The sequence below is a fragment of the Zootermopsis nevadensis genome, unplaced genomic scaffold (genome assembly GCF_977971745.1).
Source record: "Zootermopsis nevadensis isolate Lab colony 2312 unplaced genomic scaffold, Znev_1.0 Znev_ptg000017l, whole genome shotgun sequence".
Classification (NCBI taxonomy): Eukaryota; Metazoa; Arthropoda; class Insecta; order Blattodea; family Termopsidae; genus Zootermopsis; species Zootermopsis nevadensis.
In genome coordinates this window covers 3,549,162-3,574,520 of record NW_028259149.1, presented here as the reverse complement: position 1 = coordinate 3,574,520, position 25,359 = coordinate 3,549,162, and the positions used below count along the sequence as shown (strand labels likewise).

The following is a 25,359-nucleotide window of genomic DNA, read 5'->3' as shown; positions in this document are numbered from 1 at the left end:
TTCTTTTCTTGCAAACAAAAAGTTCAAACTTCTCTGTATATTAGTTCAGTCAGAGGTTACTAAGTCGTAATAATTCCCGCAGATCATTTATAATTCCTTGTTATAACTAAGCATTCTTCGTATGAGCATAATGAAGCTCTTACACAGTATTATGGCAGTCTGCAAAAATTGACCAAAGTTCATCAACACCTTGAACACTTCAATACAGCGTCTTTACAACCGGCGTCTTATCGTTTGACTTCAGTTTGTTAGCATCTGTCCAAATCTGTCCTGAGACTTTTATTGGTTTCGTTTGTGCTTCATAATCAATGTCTCGATGCCTAGCATCGCGACGCTCCGTATCGGTTGTCCAACGTCGTTTCCTATGACATATCAATGACCATCGTCGTTATATACTGCGTTTTTATCGGCGTCGGTTTGTCACAGTCGTTGTACAGAGCGTCCCGATGCTCGGCGTCGATTTTCCAGCGTATTGTGTGTATCCTGTCCAATGGCGTCTCGATGCACCTCTTGGCTTAATTTAGAATTGAGCTACATGAATCGTCCTCTGCGGGAATCAAACTCGTGACACTTTTTCGGAAGTTTTGACCCTGATGTGATCTCTTCCTTGTCTCAAGAAATAGGCATGCCGAGTTTGATATTAATCTGTGTATTCGCTATAAGCGAACAAACTCATAAACCCGCGATTTCAACTTCATATTAAATCCTAACCTTACCCGGTTTCTTATGTCCTGCCTTTCTGAGATTTTGTAATAGCTGCCTGTTTTACCGATACGAAATTCTTCAAAGAAATTTGCAGCTGTGCTGTGAAAAAATATTGCATATCATGAACACGCAAGACCAGATCCCTGTATTATTTACATGGAAAATAATGATGAAAATGAAATAGTACACAGTACACTGATCAGTGATGGCACCCACTGTCGGCGCTTACGAGATAATTACCTCACATAATTGAAAAATTCTATTACATGTGCCTCTGAAATATTTTTACAAGATTAATTTCATTTAAACAAACCCATAATTCAGTAGACCTGTTATTCAGACTTCTTTTTAAAAACTGTGAGGGTTAGTAACGCAAGAAATGTAACATTTAAACATAATTGACAGTGAATCTCACACAGTAATAAAAATAATAATAATAATAATAATAATATATTCATAGAGCAGCGTCCTTCTTGGGAAGCTGATAGTAGCCAACACTCATTTTAGAAATTCTACCGGCTTTTACGAAACCTAAAAGTTCGTTACAAGCACACAAGAGCCCGCCATCAGTCCCTATCCTGAGGCAGGTGAAGCCACTCCACACCATTCCGACCAGTATACCTGAGATCCATTTTAATATTATTCGCCAGTCTTCGCGTAGGACTTAAGTTCAGGCTCTCCTGCCAAAATTCAGTACTAATTTGTTATCTCCGAAATGCGCGCTACATGTCCCGCCTATCGCATCCTCCTGGGTTTGTTAATCCGAATCCTGAACCAGTTCTATCCACCTCCTGTCCTCGGAACCTGTTTCCATGCGCTGCACTTACAAATATTACGAAATACATTTTAATTTATCCCAACAGATGTTATTATTAACAAATATTTGCAGCCTTTTAAAAAGGACGTTGTTTGCTTTCTGGCGTAACCGATATGTAGTTCCCTGTTCGCTCATCGGAGGTATCATGAGGGCCATGAATCTCTGGGCATCCTGCAGTGTGTTAGAGTAGGCCATGAATGTAGGTCAGGCACTGAATCTCACAGATCCTTTGGCAATTATGGCAATATCGTACGGACACACTAATTTTACTCAGTGGCAATTACAGTGGTACAGATTCCGTGCATTATGCTTACTGTAATGGCTTATGGTAACTGGGGTATAGTTAGATGGATTTGTGTTAGGTTCGTTTGTTAGTCTGTGTGCAGATAAATCTGAGGACGTCACAGTCAGGAAATTGTACTTCCTTGTCTGAATGCATGGATGGAATTGAGCACACACACACACACACACACGCGCGTCCTTATTAAACACAATAAAAGCTGGTGTTAAAACACCGTTACGTTACGTGACTTTGATTTATCACTACTAGAAAAATAAATATTAAGTTACGTCTTATTTAATGTGTATATAAAAGCTGGTCGGTCTCTCATTTTGAGAACAACGTACCCAGAAAAATTACATGGAGATGTGGATAAATTCTTCCTAATTTATACACTTCGTCAAATATTAAAGCAATAAAAAGGGAAGATACGATGGGTGAGACATGTAACACGGATTTTAAATACGGTTGGTGCACAGAAACTCTTAGATGAAAACCCTCAAGGGAAGAAACCAATCCAAAGACCGAAGCCTAGATCTTCGGATGTTATTAAAGTTGATCTAAGAGAATTGTATGAGTGTGGAGTTTACTTATTTAACACAGGATACGCCCTTTAAATACAATAATGATGGATACTTAGGTCCATGGCATGATGTTTGAGAGAGTGAGGCATTTCTTTGGTTATTTTAAGTGTGATGCAGCCATCAGGCATAAAACTTCTGTCCTGACGAAAAATTCCTTATTGAGTTCTAAGTACTTCACTATTTTTCTTTATTAGTACTTTTAAGTCGAAGCTTGTGTATATAATATTTAAAACTTCAGTCCGTACCGCAAAGAATACAACGCGTCACCATTACAAAGGAAAAAAGTGGTTAACGTTGTTTTAAGAAATTTTCAATATTTACAGTGAGATTCATACAAAATCCATAAATCCACACTGTAGGCAAAATGTAGAGTTCAGACTATTGAAACAGGTGGTACGAATATTTACCACTGGCTTTAATGGATGAAAGTTATTGTTATTGTGGTTTCTGACCGTTCCTTAAGTTTCGTCAAGCGATATTGAAATTATTGCCGTAATAACAAACTTTATATGTGTCTACCCGCATCCAATTCTCTTTTATCCAGTTTTATAAATATAAAAGCCTGGACGTTGTTTAAGTTCGCGGGTCTCAGTTACATTGATTTATGTCTTTTTTCCCCTCCACTTGCACTTAACGTGTAACGAGGTGCTTCTAATGCCCATTTAACGACCAAATAAAACTATATTACACTGATATATATATAAAAGACCACTCGCTGATGCTTCCCAACAATGCTGCTGTCTGTCTGAAGTTTTATGTAACTCGAGGCCAATTTCCGTACCGGTTAGAAGTTTTTAAGTGGTCTGCTCATATAGGACATAGCACTGCAAAGACGACTTTAATAAAGAAGCTAAATCCATTGACTCTGACGTTCAAATTGTTGAAAGTACCGCTAAAACGTTCTCGTCTAAAACGAGATATGCGCCATAACGAGGTGATTGTATCACGACATTGCAGTTCGTGCTAAATGTCACTTGTTTTGTTACAGCTTGAACAAAATTTTATTAAAAGTTCGTAATTATACTAAAATTTGCTTATGACCGAACCGTTCCCATTTGTTTTAAGTAATTTTACATTCGTTTTAACTCGTTATCCTTGGTACCCAAAAGGAATAGGCTTTTTTGTAACCGTACTAAATTTTAGATTGACTCGATTCCTTAATTTTGTCCCGGACTTTATGTATTCATATATTTATTTGTTGAGTCATTTGTCCGTCTCGGTCAGTGACCTTGTATACCAAGATTTGTCAGGTTTGTGTAAATAACGTACTTTATGCCGACGGTCGTGCTTCCCCACCTGTGACAACGGTTAGTAAGCATTTGGTCGTAACCTTTCCGAGTCCTCGTCTCGGAGCGAGACGTCGTCAGCTGTTGTAGGTGTCCATTTGACTCGTGCTCCGTGCAGCGAAGTTACTGAGAGCAAATCAACGGGAAGTGAGAAGCCAGGCAGCGAACAAGTCGACTGCTAAGGCATTCCGGAGAATGCCATGGCATCTGTTGGTTCGGTTCACTGCATGTCTCGGAGTGGAACTTACTTGCCACGGGACTTAACTTTGTTCCCTGATTTACTGCACTTCAGCGATGCGCTTTCTTTCGTCAGGACACGTAATTCGAGGTGAAGTTGTTTTTATTTCAATTTTATATTTTTCATTCGAGCTTCACCTTTTTATGGAAATTGGTGGTTGAAAAAATGCAGGACGCTCGTAAATAGAATCCGTCTGGGACTCGTCACCGAGAAAAAAAACTTTTTCCTACTTTGCAACAGAAAATATGTTGTGACGTCATTAAATAAACAGATGGAGATTTCGACGGAAGGTAAAATTTTGGGTTCCTCTTTTACGCATTCATACTTTGAGAAATTCGAGTTACTTTTTTATGTGTATTCGTTTATTCTTTTTCGTCGTGTCATCCTTTTATAGAACATTCAAATGTTTCTTTGTCTCTGTGTTCGTTCCGTTTTACTTTTTTATTTTTCTCTCTTTCTTTCCCATCGCCCTGATGGTGGAGGCAATAAATACCTCCGAAACGTCGGTAAACGTCTACCAGACTACACGGCACAACAACCCAGAAGAAAGTCATCTTCGGACTCATCGCCATGAAAACCTCAAATCCTATATTTTTTCGTTTCTTCTTCCTTCTTTCTTCCTTTATATTTCCTTGTGTACTTTCTCTGTCACTGGCTCTCTTCGTCTCTTCCGCCCTCCTTATCTTCTGGCACTCGCCTCCCACTGTCTTTCCGACGGTCGGTCGAAACTGCCTTCCGTTCATTGACTTAAGTCACTATATTCAGGAAGCCATCTGCGATGTTCGCGCCACCTGGGTTGATATTGGCATGCAGCCATCCCATGGCAGTTGAGTAGCCTTGTTTAACTGAAACGGGCATCGCCAGTACGTCACGCGTTTTGCACTCGTGTGCAGTGACGCGGTCAGAACATCTTTGTTCAACTGCGAGGAAGTGCCTCCCGTCCAATCGGAGTTAATTGCATTCTTTTACTTCTTAATTGCAGCGATCAGTTACTATGACGTCTTCCTCTCTTCTGCTGACTCCTGTCAGCGAACGACTCGCATCTGAATGGGTTCTGGTTTATTGGATCACGTAATGAGATATCTCGTTGCCCCGTAACGTAATCTAGAACACACCCAAATTCCAATTTACGAATATTGTATTTGAACAGCCCTTTCTCACTGGTAGTTCTCACTTTGATCCTGTGAAATATATTTCGAAATTCGTGACGTCCGTCTTCGTTCAAATTTAATTTTTGTCATTTAAAGTCAAGTTCCTGTCAGTTATAAACTTTTAAATTCTACGTTACTCTTGGTCTCGCAACACAGGTTTCATGAAGCCTGTTTAAGTAAAACGTTTCCAAGAAAATAAATTAATACCTCAATCAGCCTTACGCAAACGTAGAAGACAAAAACGTAGCAACAAGAATATTTCCTGGAATGCGTCCTTTATTTGAACATAATTGTAAACTGTGGTAATAAATATAAAGGTAACCAGACAACATAATAATTAACTGTTCAATAAATCGAGATAGTTCATTTACTTTTACTGACTGTGGGTCGAGCGACCAGAGAAACAAGAAATTTTCTCTTTGCCACAAAATCCAGACAGGTTAGTTTTCGGATTGGGTGGCGTAGATAGGATCCATCTTACTTAGTTTCTTGTAAAGACGGTAATGAACTTACGAGTCCCATAAGAGGCGGGTAATTACTTGACTAGCTCAGTGATCAGCGGTTTCTCAAGGATTCTGATCTATTTACGTAACCTGGTTACTTTATGTGTCTCGTTATTTATAAAACCTGTAACTAAATTTAGATTTTAAAGTGTCTTCCTGCTGGGTTCTTGCGTCTTGTAATCTACCACACTTCTTACTCCCACCCTTTGAGAACCTCAAACCTGAGGCAGCAAAGACCTCTGAAACGTCGGTAAACTTCTACCAGACTACACAGCGCAACAACCCAGAAGACATCCACCTTCAGACACACCGCCTTGAAAATCTCAAATCCCACTCAAAAATACGGATTTCGCGAGACTGCCATCTTATAATCAGAACTAAATGATGTCTGTCCATACTAAAATTTTCGGGAACATGTAACAAAAGACGCACTTTCTTACTTCTGCGTTCATATTATTGATGGCAGAGAATTAAAAAGTATAGTTTGTTCATGACAAGTTTTATACAACTGTCAATCGGCTGGAGAAGTCAATAACCGTGTGTAATTAATTCACGGACAAATCGACCCCAAAATACTAGCCTGTCGTGCCTCGTAAAACGTAGGAGGTAGGCTAATAATAACCCGTCTTCGTACAGCTGTTCAATAATTAATAGCCACATTTTCTGCTGAAATAGCCGGTCCTTTTATTATTGCATGTCAGTGACTGTATTGAGGATAGCTGTCTTCATACACGTGCCTCGTATAGACAAGAAAATCAATTAAATAAAATAATAAATATGGCAGCCTTAATTTTTGTTACATTACATGTATTTTGACTTAGTTTATGCCATTTTAACTTTAGAAGGCTCGTTTTTTACCGTCAGATGTTAGTGTGATAAACCGGTGGTGGCCTATTTTAAAATGTTTCTGAAGAGACCGAGAGGAAGGGACGAATGTTCGAGTATCCAGCCTCCAGACGCAGATGCGAACCTGAGACCCTGTGAATACCAAGGAGTGTTAATCATTCGTCCGCGATGCATTGATTAAACTATGACCAGTTCTTGCAGCAGGGGCGTGGACCTCATCTACTGCCGAGATTATAAATGCGTGGAGCTACACCTCCATTCCCCTCATGGCGTGGTTAATTAAGCACAGGCATTATATCGAGATGAAGTTGGCTGTCGTTCGTTACGTTTGCGCCGTGTAGTTTGATGAAACGACGTTTCAGAGGCGCTGAATGTCCTCCCTTATCAGGTCGATTAAGGCAGTCAGAACCTCAGAAACGTCGGTAAACTTCTACCAGAATAGACGTCGTAACATTCCAGAAGACAGCCATATAAATATTCACACCTAAATTGGGACGAATTTTGGTTCAGCGTTTCGGCGAACAAATTAGCGCCGAATTGTGAGCCGCTGTATAATTTTTTTGTTCTCGCGGGTTGGATGTAGCGTGCTTTGTGTGGGTAGGTTGGGCAGATGAGGAGAGGCGAGTAGAACTTTTACTCAGTCCACTACACAACACAGGCTGCTTACTGGCTGAGTCAGTCATTCAGTCGCGTGTTGTTAACACTCGCGGAAGGAAGTGATCGCTCTAAAGACGGCTTAACAATTGACTGATCGCCCTCGCTAGTGATCGCGAATGTCGTTCAATTCGTAAGGAATTAAATCGATTGTTGTGTCTGTGTGTGTTGTCGACCACAACAGTGCTCAGTGAATACATTAGTTCTTATGTTTTTTTAATTGTTGTTCGTGGTAACGGTGTAAGTAATATGGCAAAATTAATATTGACGGAAAACGTTCAATTAAATAACTGACGTCTGTCTATTAGAACATATAAATAAGTCCTGTAATCGTAATTATATTGATTCAAACGATGCTTATATGTTGTTATAACAACTGCCTGGTTTGTCAATATTCGAAAATGTAATTTATAACCGTAAAACGTGTGACGTGTTTGGTCGTAGCTTCTACTCGATGTCGTAGAACGTCGCAGAGGGAAACTGTAATAGTAAGCAAAGTCTGGTCAGGCACTCTTCTATGAGTATTTGACGTAAAATCTGTCTGTTTTATCGGCTTATTAGAATTTATCTTGTTAAAACTTGTTAATAATGGAATAATTTTACAATAAGGTGCTTATGTATTCTTCTAATACAGATCCTCGTATGTTAATGTTACAAAACTACTTTACAAAACGATTATCAAGTGTTTTATTTATTTTTACATTTGCACTTAACTTTAAACCGATTGTACATTGTTCATCCTTATCAAGCAGAAGTTGGGGACAAACTCCGGCCCGTTCCGACATCATTCTTATCTTCCGGTTGTGAGGATTCATTAAATGGTGAACAATTTTTATATTTCAAATATATTAATTATGCCTTTATCTTATACACTTAGAACAAACAACACATACGTTCGACATGAATTTTTAGTTTCACAGCTAAATTACTACATTGTCTTCTTATTAATATTACGTAAAATATTAACTGCTAACGCATAAAGTGGGGAATCCCACCGAAAATTTGAATTTATGCTGTATGACACGTTTGAAAGTTGGTAGGATTTTAATTAGTTTTCCTCTTTTTGACAGTGTTAAGTCTTTAATCCTGTTTCTGTAAGAGGTGTAGACAATCACTCCTACAGAACACAATTGGTTGTAGAGAAAATGTTTCTCGAAAACATTGTTAACTATATATACCATCTGCTTTAACAGTCGTTAACTCTGCATGTTTCCTGCAGAGTGTGTTAGTGAGTTTGAAATGGTTCTCCAGATGAACAGCGATTATTTCTGAAATATCTTCGTAATTTAGAAGTCGGATGTTTTCTTTTAGGTACGGACTATATGTTTAACTATTGTTTCTATATGAACTTCGGGCTTCAGACTGTTAATTACGTGTGAAAAGGTTTATCTGTTACAAGATCAGCTGTCGTACTAAATGCAAGACAATGAGAAGGGAATCACATGAAAAAATTGACTGTCGCGTGTACCAGCTGCTCGGCTCTCAGACAACTAATAAATGCAACTCTACAAACGTATGAAAGGCTATTATTATTCGTGTGTTGTGATGAACTGAGACTTAAATCAATGGCTGAACTAGTGACCTGTTGCTGTCTGTCGCCATGGCACTAACTAAATCAAATGGAATCGTAGTAGCAAGAATTTTATGCTGGTTTTTGGCTCCGTTTTACAAACAGAATATTTTCCCCGAACTAAGACACTGATCGACGAGGGTAACATCCCCAATGCCGGTCCGAGGGGCTGTTTGCCCCACCCTCACTGGAGTCCTGTGTTCTTATCTCGTCCTCTTTGCGTTGAAGGGGGCTCTACAAGAGCTGAAGCTGTATGGAACGCCATCTCTCGCCGAGGTCCAGTGTGACAACGCGTTCAAGGTAAGCCAATTTCTTAAATTTGTTATTTAAAGATTAATTTAGCTGCCATTGGTCATTCTAGACTCTATTCTGTAACCAGCCACTGTCGCGATGGTCATATGAATAATTTCTTATGTGTAACGTTGAAAGAGACGTGAAGTCACACGTGTATTTCGACAGACTGGCAAATAAAGACGTATCCTACTGTTTATACATCTCGTAACTGCATTACAATGTGTGTACTTTAAAAGCTGAATAAGTCATTTCATGTGACCCCCGGTCGTTTGTCAGTGCTAAGAAGGTTTTTGAAATTATCGCTTGTTCTGGTCGCCAGAATTAAAATCGTTATCTATCTTCAGCTTTGAAGATGAAAACGGCATGTTCATCTGATACGTTGACTTCATACGACGCCAAAAACTCACGACTTCATCATGAAGTCAGTTGAAACAGCATCTGTTAAACGCATATCTACTGAAAACAGCTATCAACTCCTCTTTTCAGAGATATTTAAATTATCTTATGATAATTAACAAGAGACATCTTCCCCTTTCAAGGACAAATACAGTGAACGATTTATTACAGGACTTGTTTATAAATTTCCTCTTTTTAGTGTTTTCCTCTGAACACTGAAAACACGCCTGTCCTGGAACGCGAACCCCCACAAAACCCAGACACGTTTAAGCACAAAACCACCTCTGTTATTGCCTGAATCGCATTTTAATGCCAGAATGAAATTTGAGTATAGGGTGTTGCAGTACACTGAAGTAATTTTCAGATTGAGATACTCAGAAAACGAGGACGGATTAAGGAACCATTAAAATTGTATTTATGGTATTCTCAGAATAAACATCGATTATTTTCTTAAAGAAGATTAACTACCTCATCTTTATAATGGAGACGTATTGCGTTTTCTTGTCATGTGCTGTTTAAGGATACATTCAGTGTTCATTCTGAGACGCAAAATGCACCTGAGGACATTGCAAGGCTCGTAGTTACAGCAGAGGCAGTTTGACCTTTGGGTTGTTTAAGGAAGAGACTTGTCTTGGTTCTTACGGTTTGAAAACTCGAATAGCGGACCATATATAGAAAAGACACGGATACGCTTATTGCCACAGCGGGGATCATCATAACGTCACGCAAAAATTTAACTCAGTTACGTGTGTCGCTGCTGGTTGTCAGAAAATTTGAAGCCTGTGGTGCCATTTTACAGTGACCTTACATGGCCTTAAACACAAACTCACAGTCAAGATACTAAATTGTAGCTACAAATCACATTGTTGTTATAATGTTTGTCGTGTTTGGAACGAGGAAAATGAACAGAATTTATGGATACACGTATCTTTCAGACATGTCTTTTCCATTGTTGTTGATCGATGATAAAAATCTGTTTTATTAGGTTAGTTCCATTGTTGCGTGTTAGTTGAGAATATTCGTTTCGCACAAGACGGGGACAGGTGCTGCTGCTTGCGGTCACGGCAATAAACATTAGGGTTTAGTTTCCTAAATTGCATGTCATTTCTTTACTAGCGAAGCGACTTTTAGCATCTCAAGAAGGACTATTTATCCCCCATTGAGTTGTGCTAACGAGAAATAATTTCGGTCTCAGCGTGGTCTGTAAGGTCTTTTGTCGCTCTGATCGCTGTGGTGTGTTTTTGCACAAGTCCCGTAACAGTGAACTAACACGAAACCAAACATCCAGTGTCTTGTTCTGTGTTGTTTCAGGCGTGTTAATATTAGATGGCGTATTTTAAGATGTTGACTTCCACCGCTACTCCCTTCCCTGCTACACGCTCATTCAAATATTCCAGTAGTTTTAGCTCTGTTTCTCCAAAACTCTTTTTTTTTCCCCTCGGAACACTTTGTGCCTAAAAATGCTGACGGAAGACGTCGAGGGTCATAACAGCTAGACAGATGAAATGAAGATCCATTTCTGTGACCGATTATTAAAGAGAAATGTTTCTGCCTGTCGTGTATTACATTGTTTTAACATTTGGTACAGTGGTGTAATTCAGTAATTATTATTTTTTTTTAAATTTCTTATTTAAATATTCCTTCTCGCAGCTGCGTATATTATGCATTGTCTTATGGTGATTAATTAATTTCGCGTCATCATCTCTGCCCATTTTGTAGTATTAACCAGTAAGGTGCCCAGAGGGACTGAATAAAACCGCGGAAAACCTCTCTTTACAACTCCAACAGCTTCGTTAAATGAACAACACTGGTTTTCTGATATTTCAGATTTTCACGATGATTATGATGACATTAGTTTTAATTAAAAGATGATTATCATCTGTCAGTACGTAAATTTATTCACGGAATAGACCGTGTTTCGGAAATCTCTGTTTTGCGGAAAGGACTTTAATTTCGCTTCGGTAAGTTGTGCTTCAGTGCGACGTTGTTACAGGCTTGATCACAGCCTACTTCGCCCATGTAATTTGCATAATTCAATTACAATACAGTACGTCTCCTCCTTTTGTATCTAATGTGTCACATGACGTCTGGTTCAATTTAGTGGTGCATGAGTGGCACAAGAATTACAAAGTTTGTGTGTTGTATTTAACAATGTTACAGCTGACGGACTCCTTTTCTCTCTTTCTGATCACGCCCATTCTTCGTTCTTTTGTCACAGTTTGCACTCGGCAGATATTATTGATATGCTAAAACAAGGACAAACTCATCTAGTCGAGGAATTCTACGTCTGTTATTAAACCTGTAGGTTCATTATCGTGTTAATAAAAGCTTGCAACCGGCATCTATCCAGAGTCAGATTAATCGAATCTGAAACCTCCAAAAATTATTTTTTACTAAAAATAATAATAAACACATCGTTGAATGTATTTAAGGAATTCCCAAGATTTTCATGTTCCGCTGGACCTCATATCGAGCGAACGTGCTGAGTGTATCCACGAGTAAAGTCGTTGTTGGTGTCTTTCTCATAGTACACTCCTGGCTGTTACATAATCAGTTTATAATTCTCTGGTAGCTCAATAACAATGTTAAATACCGCTAACATAACATGAGAAATTGAACATGATTCGAATACAGAAACATTTGTCTGTTTGGCTCGACTGTGGGCATTGTATGCAAAACAGGATAAGCCATTTTAGATGAAGTGATACATGTAAAGAATCACTTGACGTAATGACAAGTAACATTTCGCTAAAGAGAGACTAGAAAATCCAGCACAGCGGATAGACACAAAGAAATTAAACTTCTCTATAGGGATCTCATGACGAGTTACCAAGAATTCTACACGTATATCTGTGGTTGATTGTTTGGATTAAAGTCTATTTAATGGTATTGAGCTATTTGGGACTGAGAACGCGCTAAACAAATAAAACTTGTACACTACATACCTTTTCTTTCTAACATATTTTGTGTAGATTTTTGCTGCAACGATAAATGTTTTGTTGTAATTTAATCACTGTAAACTACACTGCAAAAAAGCATTGGATAGAGTAATGGTGGTTTCGTTATACCGCGTTAAATATAAACAAATCTAAATATTTTTCAGGTAAAAGTTACAAAACATGATTATTTTCGTATTTTATGTTCGTGTGACAAACAGGTTTTTGAAAAACGAATAAAGAACCAGTTAGTTAATAATAAATTACTTCGCCTGATAACATTAGCCCTTTGCGGTCCATTTTAAATACCACTATGGCTCTCTGCTGGTCTATTTAAATGCCACTAAGCTGTGTACATTTAACTACTATTATGTACAGTTTTGATTTTCTTTTTAACTTGCATAAAACGGAAGATACTTTTCTAAATATGGTGAAAATATGTTCTGAGAGGATCACAGTTCCTTTTGTTTGAATACTGACCGTGTAAAATATTTTTCACGGGCTGTACCACAGTCGCTAGTGAGATGTGTAATAAGTGGTGCCTTTCTGCTTCCTGTCGATCGGTTGAGAATAAAGCAAGTCCAGGTCAGTAGATATGACTTTGGCGACGTCTAAACATCTCTTATTGCATACAGATATACGATATATAATCATTGGATTTCATATTCTCAGAACTCTGCTTCCTTTCGTCGTAATTGTTTTCGAAAGGTCGAGACCAAATTCAACACCAGGAAAGTGAAACAGAATGCGAAATGTAAACGATGAAGTCACTACACACAAAGAATGCTTGATAAGAAGACGAAATAATATGCACGTGTCAGTGGTAGATTGCTCTATGAGCCAAAAATAATTAAAAAATATAATTTCCAACTAGGGAGATGGATGTTTGTTTATAACTTTATCAGATATAAAATACTTCTGTTCTAAGTAAATATGACAGCTACACATACACGATGATATTACGTCTCTATATGATGTATGGCAAAACACTTGGTGTGGAATCCTGGCTTCTTTCGACACGTGTCAGAATAAAACGACTTTTCTCTCCTGCCCTCTTTCAGTATTATAAGGTATACAAAGTCTTACCAGGAAAACTAGGATAGAACTAGTACAAAGAAGAAGGCTTGAATGATATGCTGACACTGCCAGCCTCAGTTTGAGTCCAGATCACGTAAAAGTTAGTAAAATACGTGGCGGACTCAGTCCGACATCGAACCGGAACTCGGATATTTAAATGTCGGACTCAGTCCGACAGAGACCGCAAAGGGTTAAAGATAAAAAACCCAAATACAAAATTTAATTTAAATCAGTCTATTAATTTCAGACAGTCATGTAGGCGGATGCACAGATAGTAATTTCAAATTATAGATTTATTTTATTTATTGTGTTCAAAGAGCGTAGAGACCTAAAATTCAACAAAATCTGAATTTCGGTATCGAACTGACATTTACTGGGCCCCAAAATTACAACTTCGCTGCGCTCCTTGTTTTATGTTACGTTACTTTCGTTCTAGATGTAAAAGTCCACGTTTCAGGGGACTCTGCGTTCCATCTGTTAATCTCCTGACGATATTAAATTCTTCTGTTTGCAACGAGAAACTTTGTGAAAAGGGACTTTTTTAAAAATCATTTCCTTAATGACATTTCATCGACATTCTCTGGCATTCCAATTAAAACTAATATGTAATATGGGAGGTAGAGGTGATTTGTGTGACTAGGTGAAAGTGATACTTAAGTTCGTTTCAAATTAATTCTACATTTTAATAAAATTTGACTTCAAAGTAATCATACTTGATCACAGTAGCGATATTCCATTTGATACAACTTGATTTTTCATGGTTGCTAGTTCTCATAGAGAGTCTAGACGAATCGTGCTAGACCTTAATTAGTTTTATGTATCATATTATGTCGCTGACAAGAAACTGATGAAATTTATAAAATTTTAATATTCTTGTGATTATAATACCCTTTATTTATATTCTGTATTGCAACATGGAGTTTGTCATCTGAACTTCGTAAATTGTATCTGATCTATAAGTCCACTGGATCATTACGTTACAAGCGCTAGTTGTGGAGCCATCTGTCGGTATATTCATAAAACATTAAAGTGAGAGTCTAAACCAGAAGGTTTTGAATCCTTTTCTCTTGAAGCTACAATTCGACATTCGGGTTTGGCCCCCCTATTGTGATTTAATTTTGCTTGTAAACCTTTCTCGTGTCAACATATGTGCTTAGGAATGCTCTCTCCTCGTAGTTGTTCCTAAAGTATGTACCAGTGTACAAACCTGTGAGATCTTTTTCTCACACTAAAAAATCATAAAATAACCTAAATGAGTCCATGGTATTTAGTCTTATTGAAACATTAAGTTTCTTAGCTGGTCGGTACATACCTATTTCCTTTTTTTTAGTGGCATGAAGGTGACTTATAAGTGACCGTGGCCTATTTTAATATTATCCTTTTTCACATACTCCTAGTAGGTCTTGTTAGTTGTACCGTCCCTTCAGGGTTACCGACTGAAACATATTTGTTCTGACCCTACGCGTGCTACATGCCCCGTCCGTCTTTTCCTAAAGAAGTGGCTTGCAGCTGTTGAAGTATGTTGAGTCTAAAGATTGTTGTCTTCTGGGTTGTTGCGCCGTGTCTGGTAGAAGTTTACCGACGTTTCAGAGGCCCTTTCTGCCTCCATCATCAGGGGGATGAGGTCTCACTAGTAAACTACTATTACACTACACGGTGCAACAACCTAGAGGACAGCCATCTTCAGACTCATCGGCGGGAAAACCTCAAATCCTATATATGTTGATTTTGATTCAGTAAAGGAGTATTTTTCGAAAGCGTCTGTAAGTTTCAGACGACCGGGAAAGCTCGAGAGCCATGTGTTCACAGGCTACCGAAGTCTTTTTTTAGGCTTTCAGCAGGTTCTATTAATGTAGCTGACTACAGCACTTGGCGTACTTGTGGAATTAAGACCTGCCCTTCAAGTACCAAACAGTCCTAAATGGCTGTCGTGATCTTACGCATGCGTGACATGAATATATACGTTTAAAGCAGACTAAAGACTTGGGTTTAAGAGATTTATGCACTGAAGCCTGTAGCGCTAAAATATAGTCGTAAAATATATTTCTAATATCCCTCATGTTTATTTATTTGTATCTTTCTTCCTTTATTTCTTTCCCTCGTCTCTTTACTTGATTCGTTCGTTCTCTGTCAAAACTAGATTCGTGTTTGAATTAAATGTACGTCACTGCCGATCAGAGCTAGAAAATCACAAACATCGCTTCCGGAAATGTCCGAATTGACGCAGACTACACCTTTTCCGTTCCTGTGTACTGTCGATTGTCCCGTTATTACGTATCATAAAGCGACTGTCAGGGTTTTTTTTCCTTCAAACCCTGACTCTTTCATGTGTCATGTATAGGCTTTGTTACCATAGCAACGTTTCGCATTATCGTAGATTCGGTAGAGGCGGAAATTGACTGGGAAAACACAAGAACGTTTTCAGTGGGCTACCTCGCTGCTACAGGAAGTTCTCACGAACTGAAGCCGTCAGTGATGCTGTTTCAGATACATCTGATGACGCGACAGATTGTCAAACTACGGAGGATGCGTTCAGAGGGACTTATAGCTCGCGTGGGAACATGAGAAATGCTTACAAAATGTTGTTTGGAAGACTTTAAGGAAAGAGATCACTCGGAAGATCTATGTGTAGATGGGGAGGATAATATTAGAATGGATCTTTGCGGGAAATAAGAGTTCGGAGTGTGGATTTGATTCATCTGTCACGGGGATAGTGATCGTTTGCGGACTGATGCGTACATTGTAATGAAGCTTCTGGTTCCAGAAAAGGCGTAGATTTTCATGACCAGTTGAGGGTATTAATCTTAAGTTTTTAAGCATGACCCTTCTCCATGGTAACTGAACTGGTTGAGTTAGAGGTAAGCCACTTACAAGGTGGTAGCATGCTGACGTTTGAAATAGCAACTCAACAGGTTTTGTGGCAGGCGGATGGAGTAACATCCGGATGTCTCTGTACTCGCTGCTCACAGCGGGGTGGCACTCCGCCCACGTCACAGAGGGCTTGAAGGAAATCTGTAATCTCGTTAGCATCTCGCCCTTCACTCTCAAGAGAAGTGAGAAACGAAACCAGTTATATGAATACGTTTAGAAGCTCTCCAGAGTCTACTTGCTTCAAGAGGTGAACCGTTTTATATGCTAAATACTCGACTTGGGTCCACTTATTGGCCAAGAGGCAGATTCAAAAGTGCCTGCCTTATTCTACTTTAATCCTTTGAAGCTGAACGAATGAGCCCATCTGAATAATACTTCAAGATCTATTTCGTATCTCAGAGGAAACACAATACGTCTCCATTACAAAGTTCGGTTGGTTAATGCTGTTTACGTGAATAGCCATTATTTATTATGAGAATCATACGATACACACAAATACACTGTGTGGGCAAAATGAAAATAATTTTTTTTAAATAAGGTAGCACGTACTGGGCTTTAAAGGGCTGCATTTAAAAAGTACAAATAAATTCAGCTGAATGTAATATGATTGCTGTTCAGATGTTACAATGTGAAGGATCTTAATAAATTCCATGCAGCTGACTTAAGGTTTTAGTACGATGTCTTTATTTGTTACTCCTAACAAGGGCTCGTCTTTGATTTATACGTCACATCGCTTGCCTGTTACCTGTACTATGTGATTAAGCTAACGATATGTATTATTTACCTGTCCCTGGTAGTCATTTCTGTTCGAAGTAAGAAATAATATCAGATACTATCTTATAATATCTGTATTAATATTCATAAAGCATCTCTTCCGGCTACAGGTTATGCGATCCTTATCACATGAGATATTAACCAAAACTTGTAAAGGAATTTTCATACAAATACTTTTATCACAAACCACATACTAAATGATCGATTCAAGTAATTATATTCATTTCATGTGTTTGGAGATCCAGTTTAATGTTATTTTCGTTCTACTTTCCTTATTGTACGTACCATGAAGTAAATATTGACTTTTATATTACCTCACGTAGAACGACAAAGTTACTTCTGGTCTTCATGAATCAAGACGCCGTGTAGACGTAGAAACAGTGGATGAAAGCGCCATAGATTCTTAATGGTTAATATAGAGGGAATTAATCAACTTTATGTTTCGGTTACTTTACCCTCACGGAAAAATTCGCTGGTATCTATTAGTAAAGAGAGTGGGTGGACTCTTCGGCAGGATAGGCAACTGCGGCGAAGAAAATTTCCTGCCACGAATCAAACGGCGACCTTCCAAACAGTAGATAAGTCACTTTGTTGACTGAGGTACATACTTTAAAGCCCTTTGTGCGGATGTGAATTCAGTGTTAGCTAGTTTGTGCGATGTTTTTTGTTGTGTGCTGTTTTGACAGTACCAACATTTCTGAGGAACCTACTACTTCAATATTCAGTCGTGAAGATGGAGAAGGTCTATATATTTTTTTTCCCGAAACGCTGGCACACAACCAAAATACGACTCGAAGTAACAGCCCTGAATATCGGCGTTATTCATCACATCGCCGAGAAAACCTCAAATCCTAGTTTGTATTAATTTTCGGATAATGTTATTTCTTATCATTTAGTAACATCTCAAAACGATTTTATGCCGTTCGTTAATATGTTTACGGAGACCTTAGCAAAGGTTTCCGTAGATGGTTTCGTCTTTCTAATTCGGTTGAAAGCATTCTTCAATGAGCTGAGATGAAGCACTAAAATTCTTCTTGCCAGAATGAATGCAAGGATGAACGTGGAATGATTCAGCACTTGCCATGTGTTTGCTTACTTCTTGCGCTCGGTCGAGACCGGCAGGCGCTGCTTACGACAGCAAGTTAGCTTAGCGGTAACACGCTTTTCTAATTCGTGACGTTCCCGATGTTGGCCGGAATACCTTCCTACTCTTGAGTTCTTCGTGGTATTGCTCAATCACGTCCTCCATTGGTTTGTTCATCGCAATAATATTTGTTGAAGCATACAGATTATTCTAATTTTGTGCAAGAGTGAAGAAGTTTCGAGGCTGACTGGTGGTTCGTATACTTTACGGGAATCCCCCCCCCCCCCCCACCGGTGGGCAGGGCAGGCACCCACTTGTTCTGCTCATCCTGAGAGCCACACAAACTGTGCCGGACAAGGCGTTCTTTTCTCCAGCAGTCAGGCCGAGATTGAGTGAAAGTCTTGGATAGGTTTCCATGCCCACCCGTTGTGGAAACCTTCATCTTTATGTAAGAGTTGATATGGAATAGAACAACCCCATTTTTCAGCTTTGTGTTTGACAGGGCGAACAGGGGTTGTTTACCTGTTGTGTTGGTTTTATCACCTGACTTGCCTCAGTTCATATAGTTTACCATAAATTATGATTAGTTTATGCCTCACTCCAATGCGAAATAACTGAGGAACGTGTCTTTGGTAAATGGGAAGACGAGATTTATTGCAATGGGAAATAATCTTTTCAACTTCTGCCCAGAAATGTTCTGAGCGGTCACAGGTCAGTGGGGTTTCCTTTTAAGAAATGCAACAGTGAATTTGAAGAGGTTTAGAGGTCAGGAGGTGTTTATTTAATGTGCTGTATCTGTTTGTCTGTTCCCTCAAGATGACCGTCAGTACAACGCAGGGCGTGTTTCTAATTAACCCGAAGTTTAGTACTTCACTGAGAACGAGTCAACCCCTTCAGAAATTCTGCCCATTTAAGTTACATAAATACTAGATTGGCATTTGTTTTCTAAATACATCTCAGTTTGGCAGTGATTAAGATTGCTCCATAATATAGACGGCGAAACTGTGGTCTATGGGTCTAAAACGACGGGTTTAAGGAATCTAAAACCCGCTGTTGTGTGAGAGGACGGATTGAATTCAGCTGGCTCACGATAAGGACTCCCCCAAGCGACGAGCTGTTGTGAACATGATAATGAAACGTTGATATCCACGATGTCGAGGAATGTTTTGACCACTTGAGCAACTATCAGCCTTTGAAGTTCTCTGTTTTACTGAGTTAATTGGTTGGTCTTTCGTCGTTAGTGCGTTTCTCTCGTATTTTAATTGTAACCTCCCTCGAGTTGAGTTCATAGTTTATGAGATTAGGTCATTTTAATTAACGTGTAATATGTGAGAAGGGTTTGGTACTGGCTGAAAGAGGCCACGTATTTCTAATTATTTTCCATTCTCTCACCTCAAGAAAAACTGCGTAGCCACAATTTTAACTTTTTTACTCTCTTCTTGTTAGACAAATGAACACGCAGGCGATAATGACCCATCTTTTGTGTTCTGATACCTACGCCCAACAAACATAGAACGCCAAAATATTTACACAGAATAAGGGCCTGTATTCTGCTTGTTTCTTTAGTCCACAGTTGGGCAGACTATCCAGTGAAAGCATTACGACAGGGGTTCTAAACTCGTGGCCCGTGTACTGCATGGGGCCTGCCATTGTATTTGGTTCTCATACACGTCAGATAAATAACCGAGAAGCGCCTTACCGATGAACACTTGTAGCTGTGCATAAGAGTCGTAATGATGTGAAACTGTTTGCAGCAGTGAGCCTAATTAACAGGATTTTGTATACATTTTCTTGGTATTTCAACAAATTGGTCTCGTGGTCGATAAGAAAAGATGGGTGAGGCTCCAAGTCTGTCGTAAGCTCAGTGGGTATAATTAGTAGGAAAAACACTTTATGTAGAAGAGCATTAAATCAGATGGCGATCGAATGTACTGAGGAGTTTTGGACTGAATTCATCTCGTGCATGAGAAAGATGTCACTGCTTTGTGAACACAGTTACGAACCTTCGAGTTAAAGGGAAAAAAGAGAGAAAAACGACGGACAATAGAAAAGGAAACAAAAATAGGAATTAAATAGAAAGAAAGATTATTTTCAAGAAACATACTTTGTTACTCTCTTCTTTTCATCATAAATTTCTTATTGCTAAGGCATATTTAATACTTAATTTTTATCACTGGCATAATTAGACTCGTTTTTAACATGCAGACAGTTCGTTATGTTCTTTATGCCACTTGTACACTGAGGTTAAGTCCCATAAAACAGTAATCAGGTCTACCGACGTTAGAAACTTTAATAATCCTTGTGATTTACTTCCAGACCGCGCGTTTTCAATGCAGCAGCCACTTGTCAGCGTGCATCAATGTGCACCAACCTCTGCTCTGTGAAAATCATTAATCTTACTAATTATTATTCTCTTGTCGCTCCAATAAAACGCGTGGATTCTGGAGGGGTTAGTTGCTAAGTATGTGTAAAGCCTCCCTAAGGATTCTTCTGAGTGCAAAAACCCAGTGAAGAAGTCCTAAGACCTCCAGAGTCGACTTCCAAGTTGGCGTATCTGTTGTTATGAAATCTCACGCAAAGGAGCAATGCTGATTATAGGAGAAACAGTTGCTCTGCAGATTGCAGTGCAAGAGTGGCACATAAAAATGAAACGTGTTCCCCCCAAAACACTGGAACGTATTTACAATTTCGACGAAGTTCAAACCAACAGTAATTATGAACCATCTTGAAAATCTCAAAGTCAGAGTAACAGAACGAACCTATTGATCGCATGTCTTTCATCTAGAACGAGATAGGTCGTCGGTCATCTGACCCGTATGGACCTACTTGCCCCATATGTTTTGCACCATCCGCGGCACAGATTTTTACTGTGGACCGTATCATCATGAACTTATGACGTCAGAGGATGGACTGAGTTTGCATCTCCCGACAACGAAACTGGGCCAGCAAGTGCGTATTTGCTTTGATTATGGTCGGCAGATGGCGGCATTACGGTATGAGATGTAACAAAAAGCACTCAACAGATGGAATTCACAGAAATAAGACGTCCAAATTACGTCAAACGGGGCTCGTGGGTTCAATTCTCTTTTCCTTTCGCTGACACGTGCGCTTGATAATATCGTTTTCTGACAAAATTTGGTATGAGAGGAATTGCGAGTAGCGGTCGAAGGAAGACGATGCCGTTCTGTGTTTTGTGTCGTGTAGTTTCCGGCTGTATTCCATTTTTTCGGAGTAACACGCTATGTCATTCATGGCTGCAGGTTATCTGTCTATACAGTATAATAAGCAAGTGTTGACTGGTAATCATTTGCAGTTGAGGGATTTTGGACCTTACGCTGGTTGATTGGTTATCATTTGCTTTTACGACGTTTTGGCACTTTTGGTGTACGTTTTAAGGAGGGGTAGTGTTCATCAGATACTTTTTCAGTGTTAAAATCGTTGCCGTGGTAATGTTCTTAAAATATTTTGGGCATTTGGGATAATACATTTGACTGTACGTGTTCATTGCTTTAAAAAAAAAATTCCCTTCGTTCTTGACAGGTAGTTTGCTGTAATTCCCAGAAACACTGGTCCACATTCAGAAGTCTAGATTGCAACACCGAGTCTTCTAAAATCGCTTCGGTGATAAAATCTGTCAGCTGCTGGATCTCTGTATCCACAGATTCTGTTCCTGTTCGCTCGTCATCAGTAACCACGTGACTATTTTAGTAGGTAACATCGCCGTCATGAGTCCTAAGCGCCTGTGCCCAACACGTGGACTCGCATGCAGAGCTAGAGTGGACTAAATCTATGTTCGCAAACGAATCTGTGAGTGAACAGTAATCTGAAAAGAGGGCCGATAATGAAATCGAGTTATGTGCATATTATGACACAAATGGCGTGTTCACTATCGATCGGCCGAGAGTTGAAATTCATATAGGCGTGTTAGATGAGATTTCAGATTCTCAAGGCGGCGAGTGTGAAGACTTCTGTCTTCTGTGTTGCTGAGCCGTATCTGGAGGAATTTTACCCGATGCTTCAAAGGCTTCTGCTACCTCCATTATCACAGCGTTGTCCGAATCTTCGTCCTCATTTTGGAGGCAGAAAGCAGCCTGAAACGTCGGTAAACTTCTATAACAACCTAGAAGACAGCCATCTTTAGGCCTGCTAAATGACTTATTAATTTAAACGTGTGAATCAGTACAGAGATTAGTGTGGAATTTATTTCGAGATATCTCTGTAAGGTACGGTATCGACTTTTTTTCTCAAACATCTGTTCCGGTCAGTAGCAATAAATAGGGCGATCTTTGACAGTAATGCTCAATTGGAAAATATCCATAAGCAGCGAACATGCATTAGCTTTTTGCCTGCTACATTATTCTCTATTACATAAACACTGAAATCTGAACTGAGCATAAAATGTGCCATATTATAGTTAAATAACTGTCAAAACTGTGACATAGTCTAATGTCGCAGCCAATCATACCCCTTTGTACGATTCAGATACCGGAGTCAGTATTTACGACGAATATGACCTTTCCATAAAACCCGGAAACGATGTTTATTATGTATTTAGACTCAGTTGACCTCGATTGATCTATGTTTCTTCAGCCTGTCGTAAGAGAAACCTGATTAATTAAATACCTAACATACTTACATTAGAACCATAGATTCAGCGTCACAAATAACAAATGCAGCCACCGGATACGATCCTGAGCCAGTTCCATCCACTACTAGGTCTTCTATGTTGACTTTTTCCAAGATCTGGTCTTTCGAGTTAAGGGAAGAACACATTTAAGGTGTAAGTACGGAATGTTAAGGAGCAAATTTGGACCTAAGTGGAATTGAATGACAGGAGGGCGGAAAAATTTGCAGAATGAATGTTTTTTTAATTTTTAATCGTTACTTAATATCATTATGATGATCACATCAAGGAGGGCAAGATTAGCAGGGCGTGTAGCATGCATGGGGCAGAGGAGAGATGTGTACAAAATTTTAGTTCAACCGTAGGGATGAGACCATTCGGAAAAGTGAGAGGATGATATTAAAATGAATCTTAGGGGAATAGAGTTGCAGGCTGTGGATTAAATTAATCTGTCTCAGGATATGGACCATTGGCAGACTCTTGAAAGGCGGGGAATGTTTTAACTGGCCGAGCGTAATGGTCGCTTTTGAAGAAGAAGAAGATTCCTGCCCCACAGAAAAAGTCGGTTAACCACCATGAAACTTGTTGATGAAAAATTTCTTACTCTGTATCACGCGATTCACACACTGTCGGAGGTTAGTTACTTTGTCCCGCGATACTCTGTGGATGTTACAGACTCGTTACTTTTATTAACCAGTTTTAATCATAATATTTTATTTTCTTATCACTTGTTTGTAGTTCCTGAGTCGTATTTTTTTCCTGAGAGGTGTAATGCATGGTACACAGTATAATAAGTTGTGTATACGAAAGACATGTCGAAGTTTGAATAATCACGTGACTACTTTTCGCACGCAGCTGTTAAAAAACAGTGGTAAGGTGTATTCGTGCGCAGATGACGTAAGCATGATCACGTGAATGAATCAATTCTAGAATCGATTAATCGAGTTTAATTAAATTAAAGAAAGAATTTTACGAAAAATTGGCGAATTTATTCGATTATGATTTACGTCTGACAGTTTTAATTATCTCTTTACGTAGGCGCATGTGTATATTTTTGGACAAATACCTCAGATAGTTGCGAATAAATTTTCGTAATCGGATTTATTTCGCTTACGTGGAGATTCATAGAAAAATCAGTTACATTAAACTGGTTTCAGTTTAGTGAGACTTCGGGTTCTCGCGGCAGCGAATATGAAGATGGCTGTCTTCTGGGTTAAATGATGATGCAGGCAAAATTACCTTCGAAAAACGCTGGTAAACTTCCACCAGCGCTACATGGCTCTACAACCCAGAAGACAGACGTCAGGATCTTATTTTACTTCCATAAACATTCGCTTTATTATTAATTATTTGAAAATTAATAAATTGTCCTATAAGAATTGCGGAAAATTCTAAGGCAGTAAACACACATAGTCGTAAATATTATTCCATAAGGCTCAAAATCCCTTAACAACATTACCATGACATCATTATAACAAGGAAGACACACATTCCATGAGGCCCAAGTCCTTAACAGCATTATTGTGGCAAAATTTATAACACAGCCATTCATAAATATCTGTAAGGCTCAAAATTCCTTAACCATCCAACCAATTGGGCTACCAATTAATACTTGCTTATTATGTAGATAGATGGTTTTAGGATCAAGAGGATATATTAAAAAGGGTGTTTAAACGTGTAATTTAAACTGTAATAAAAAATCAATGTGTACTGAATTGTTAATTTTTCTTACACGGGGGAACATCTGAAGATGAGACGTACCACAAATTGAAATTTCTCCGTTCGTGGCGTGCGAGGCATTCTTTACGTCCGATAATTGACTTCACACCAGAAGATCATCATTCATAATGTCAGTGTCTGAAGTGCCAGCAATACGAATGGCCACGTCATTCTGGACGTCTGCCATCGAGGTCTTGGATTTTCAATTAGCCGTTCTACCTTTCGGGTCACGGGGTCAGGTTTCAGGCTAATCATGTCTGCTTATTCAACTCGCGCTGGTGGTAACTGGTCTCTGTTTCGGTGTAACAGGCGGCTGGTTATCGGCCTTAACCTTTTAAGCCCAGTGGTAACTATACGTACCACTTGAATTAACAATCGATGACTTTGAGTTTTTCCCACGGAGGATTTATAATTCTCAGTATAAACAGCAATTATTTATCTAAACACCATTAAGCATTTAGTCTTTGGACCAAGGATTGGAAAGTTATAGAAATATAAGATAACTCGAGAAAGGAGTGAATTAGTAAACAAAACTCAGAAAAGATAAGAAAATAAGAAAGGGAGATAGGAAGAAAGCAACTGGGAAGGAAAATAAGAAAAAAGAATGGGAAACAAATAGGTGGAGGAAATGTTGAAATAAGAAGGAATTTGTCCTGTGTTCTGTTGACGAGATTTAAAAATGGGGGTGGGGGCTGGAGGGGGGTAGAATAAAACCGAGGTCCCGCTGGCTGGAAGCTGGGACGCTCCGCTGCAGAAGCTAACTGTGCCTCATCTAAGTGCCGGTAGTTCGTAACCAACAGAATTCTTCACTGTGCTACCCAGCCAGAGAAAGTTTGTCTATAAATATGTCCACATCCTACGTAACGTATTTCTCCGAAATCTGCTTCGTCTGCCATCTGGTGCCATGAATCATTACGAAGCTGCAGACATGGAACGAAACAGCGTGGCAA

At 39.1% G+C, this 25,359-nt stretch overlaps 1 protein-coding gene across 21 annotated transcripts in view; it reads left to right on the top strand.

Annotated features, from left to right (window-relative positions):
* The window catches only part of Mp (collagen XV/XVIII-type protein multiplexin), a 228,823-nt gene that overhangs the window by 141,030 nt on the left and 62,434 nt on the right, over positions 1 to 25,359 (top strand). For 11 of the 21 annotated variants that reach the window (XM_087350117.1, XM_087350121.1, XM_087350119.1 and 8 more), the window contains exon 4: positions 8,863 to 8,934. The exons of 2 other annotated variants lie outside the window; for them this stretch is intronic. In XM_087350117.1, coding sequence (XP_087206243.1) covers positions 8,863 to 8,934 — 72 coding nt within the window. Of the gene's footprint in view, positions 1 to 7,079; positions 7,305 to 7,816; positions 7,886 to 8,375; positions 8,935 to 25,359 lie in introns of those variants that run through there. 8 more of the 21 variants (XM_087350129.1, XM_087350132.1, XM_087350122.1 and 5 more) reach the window with 6 other exon arrangements.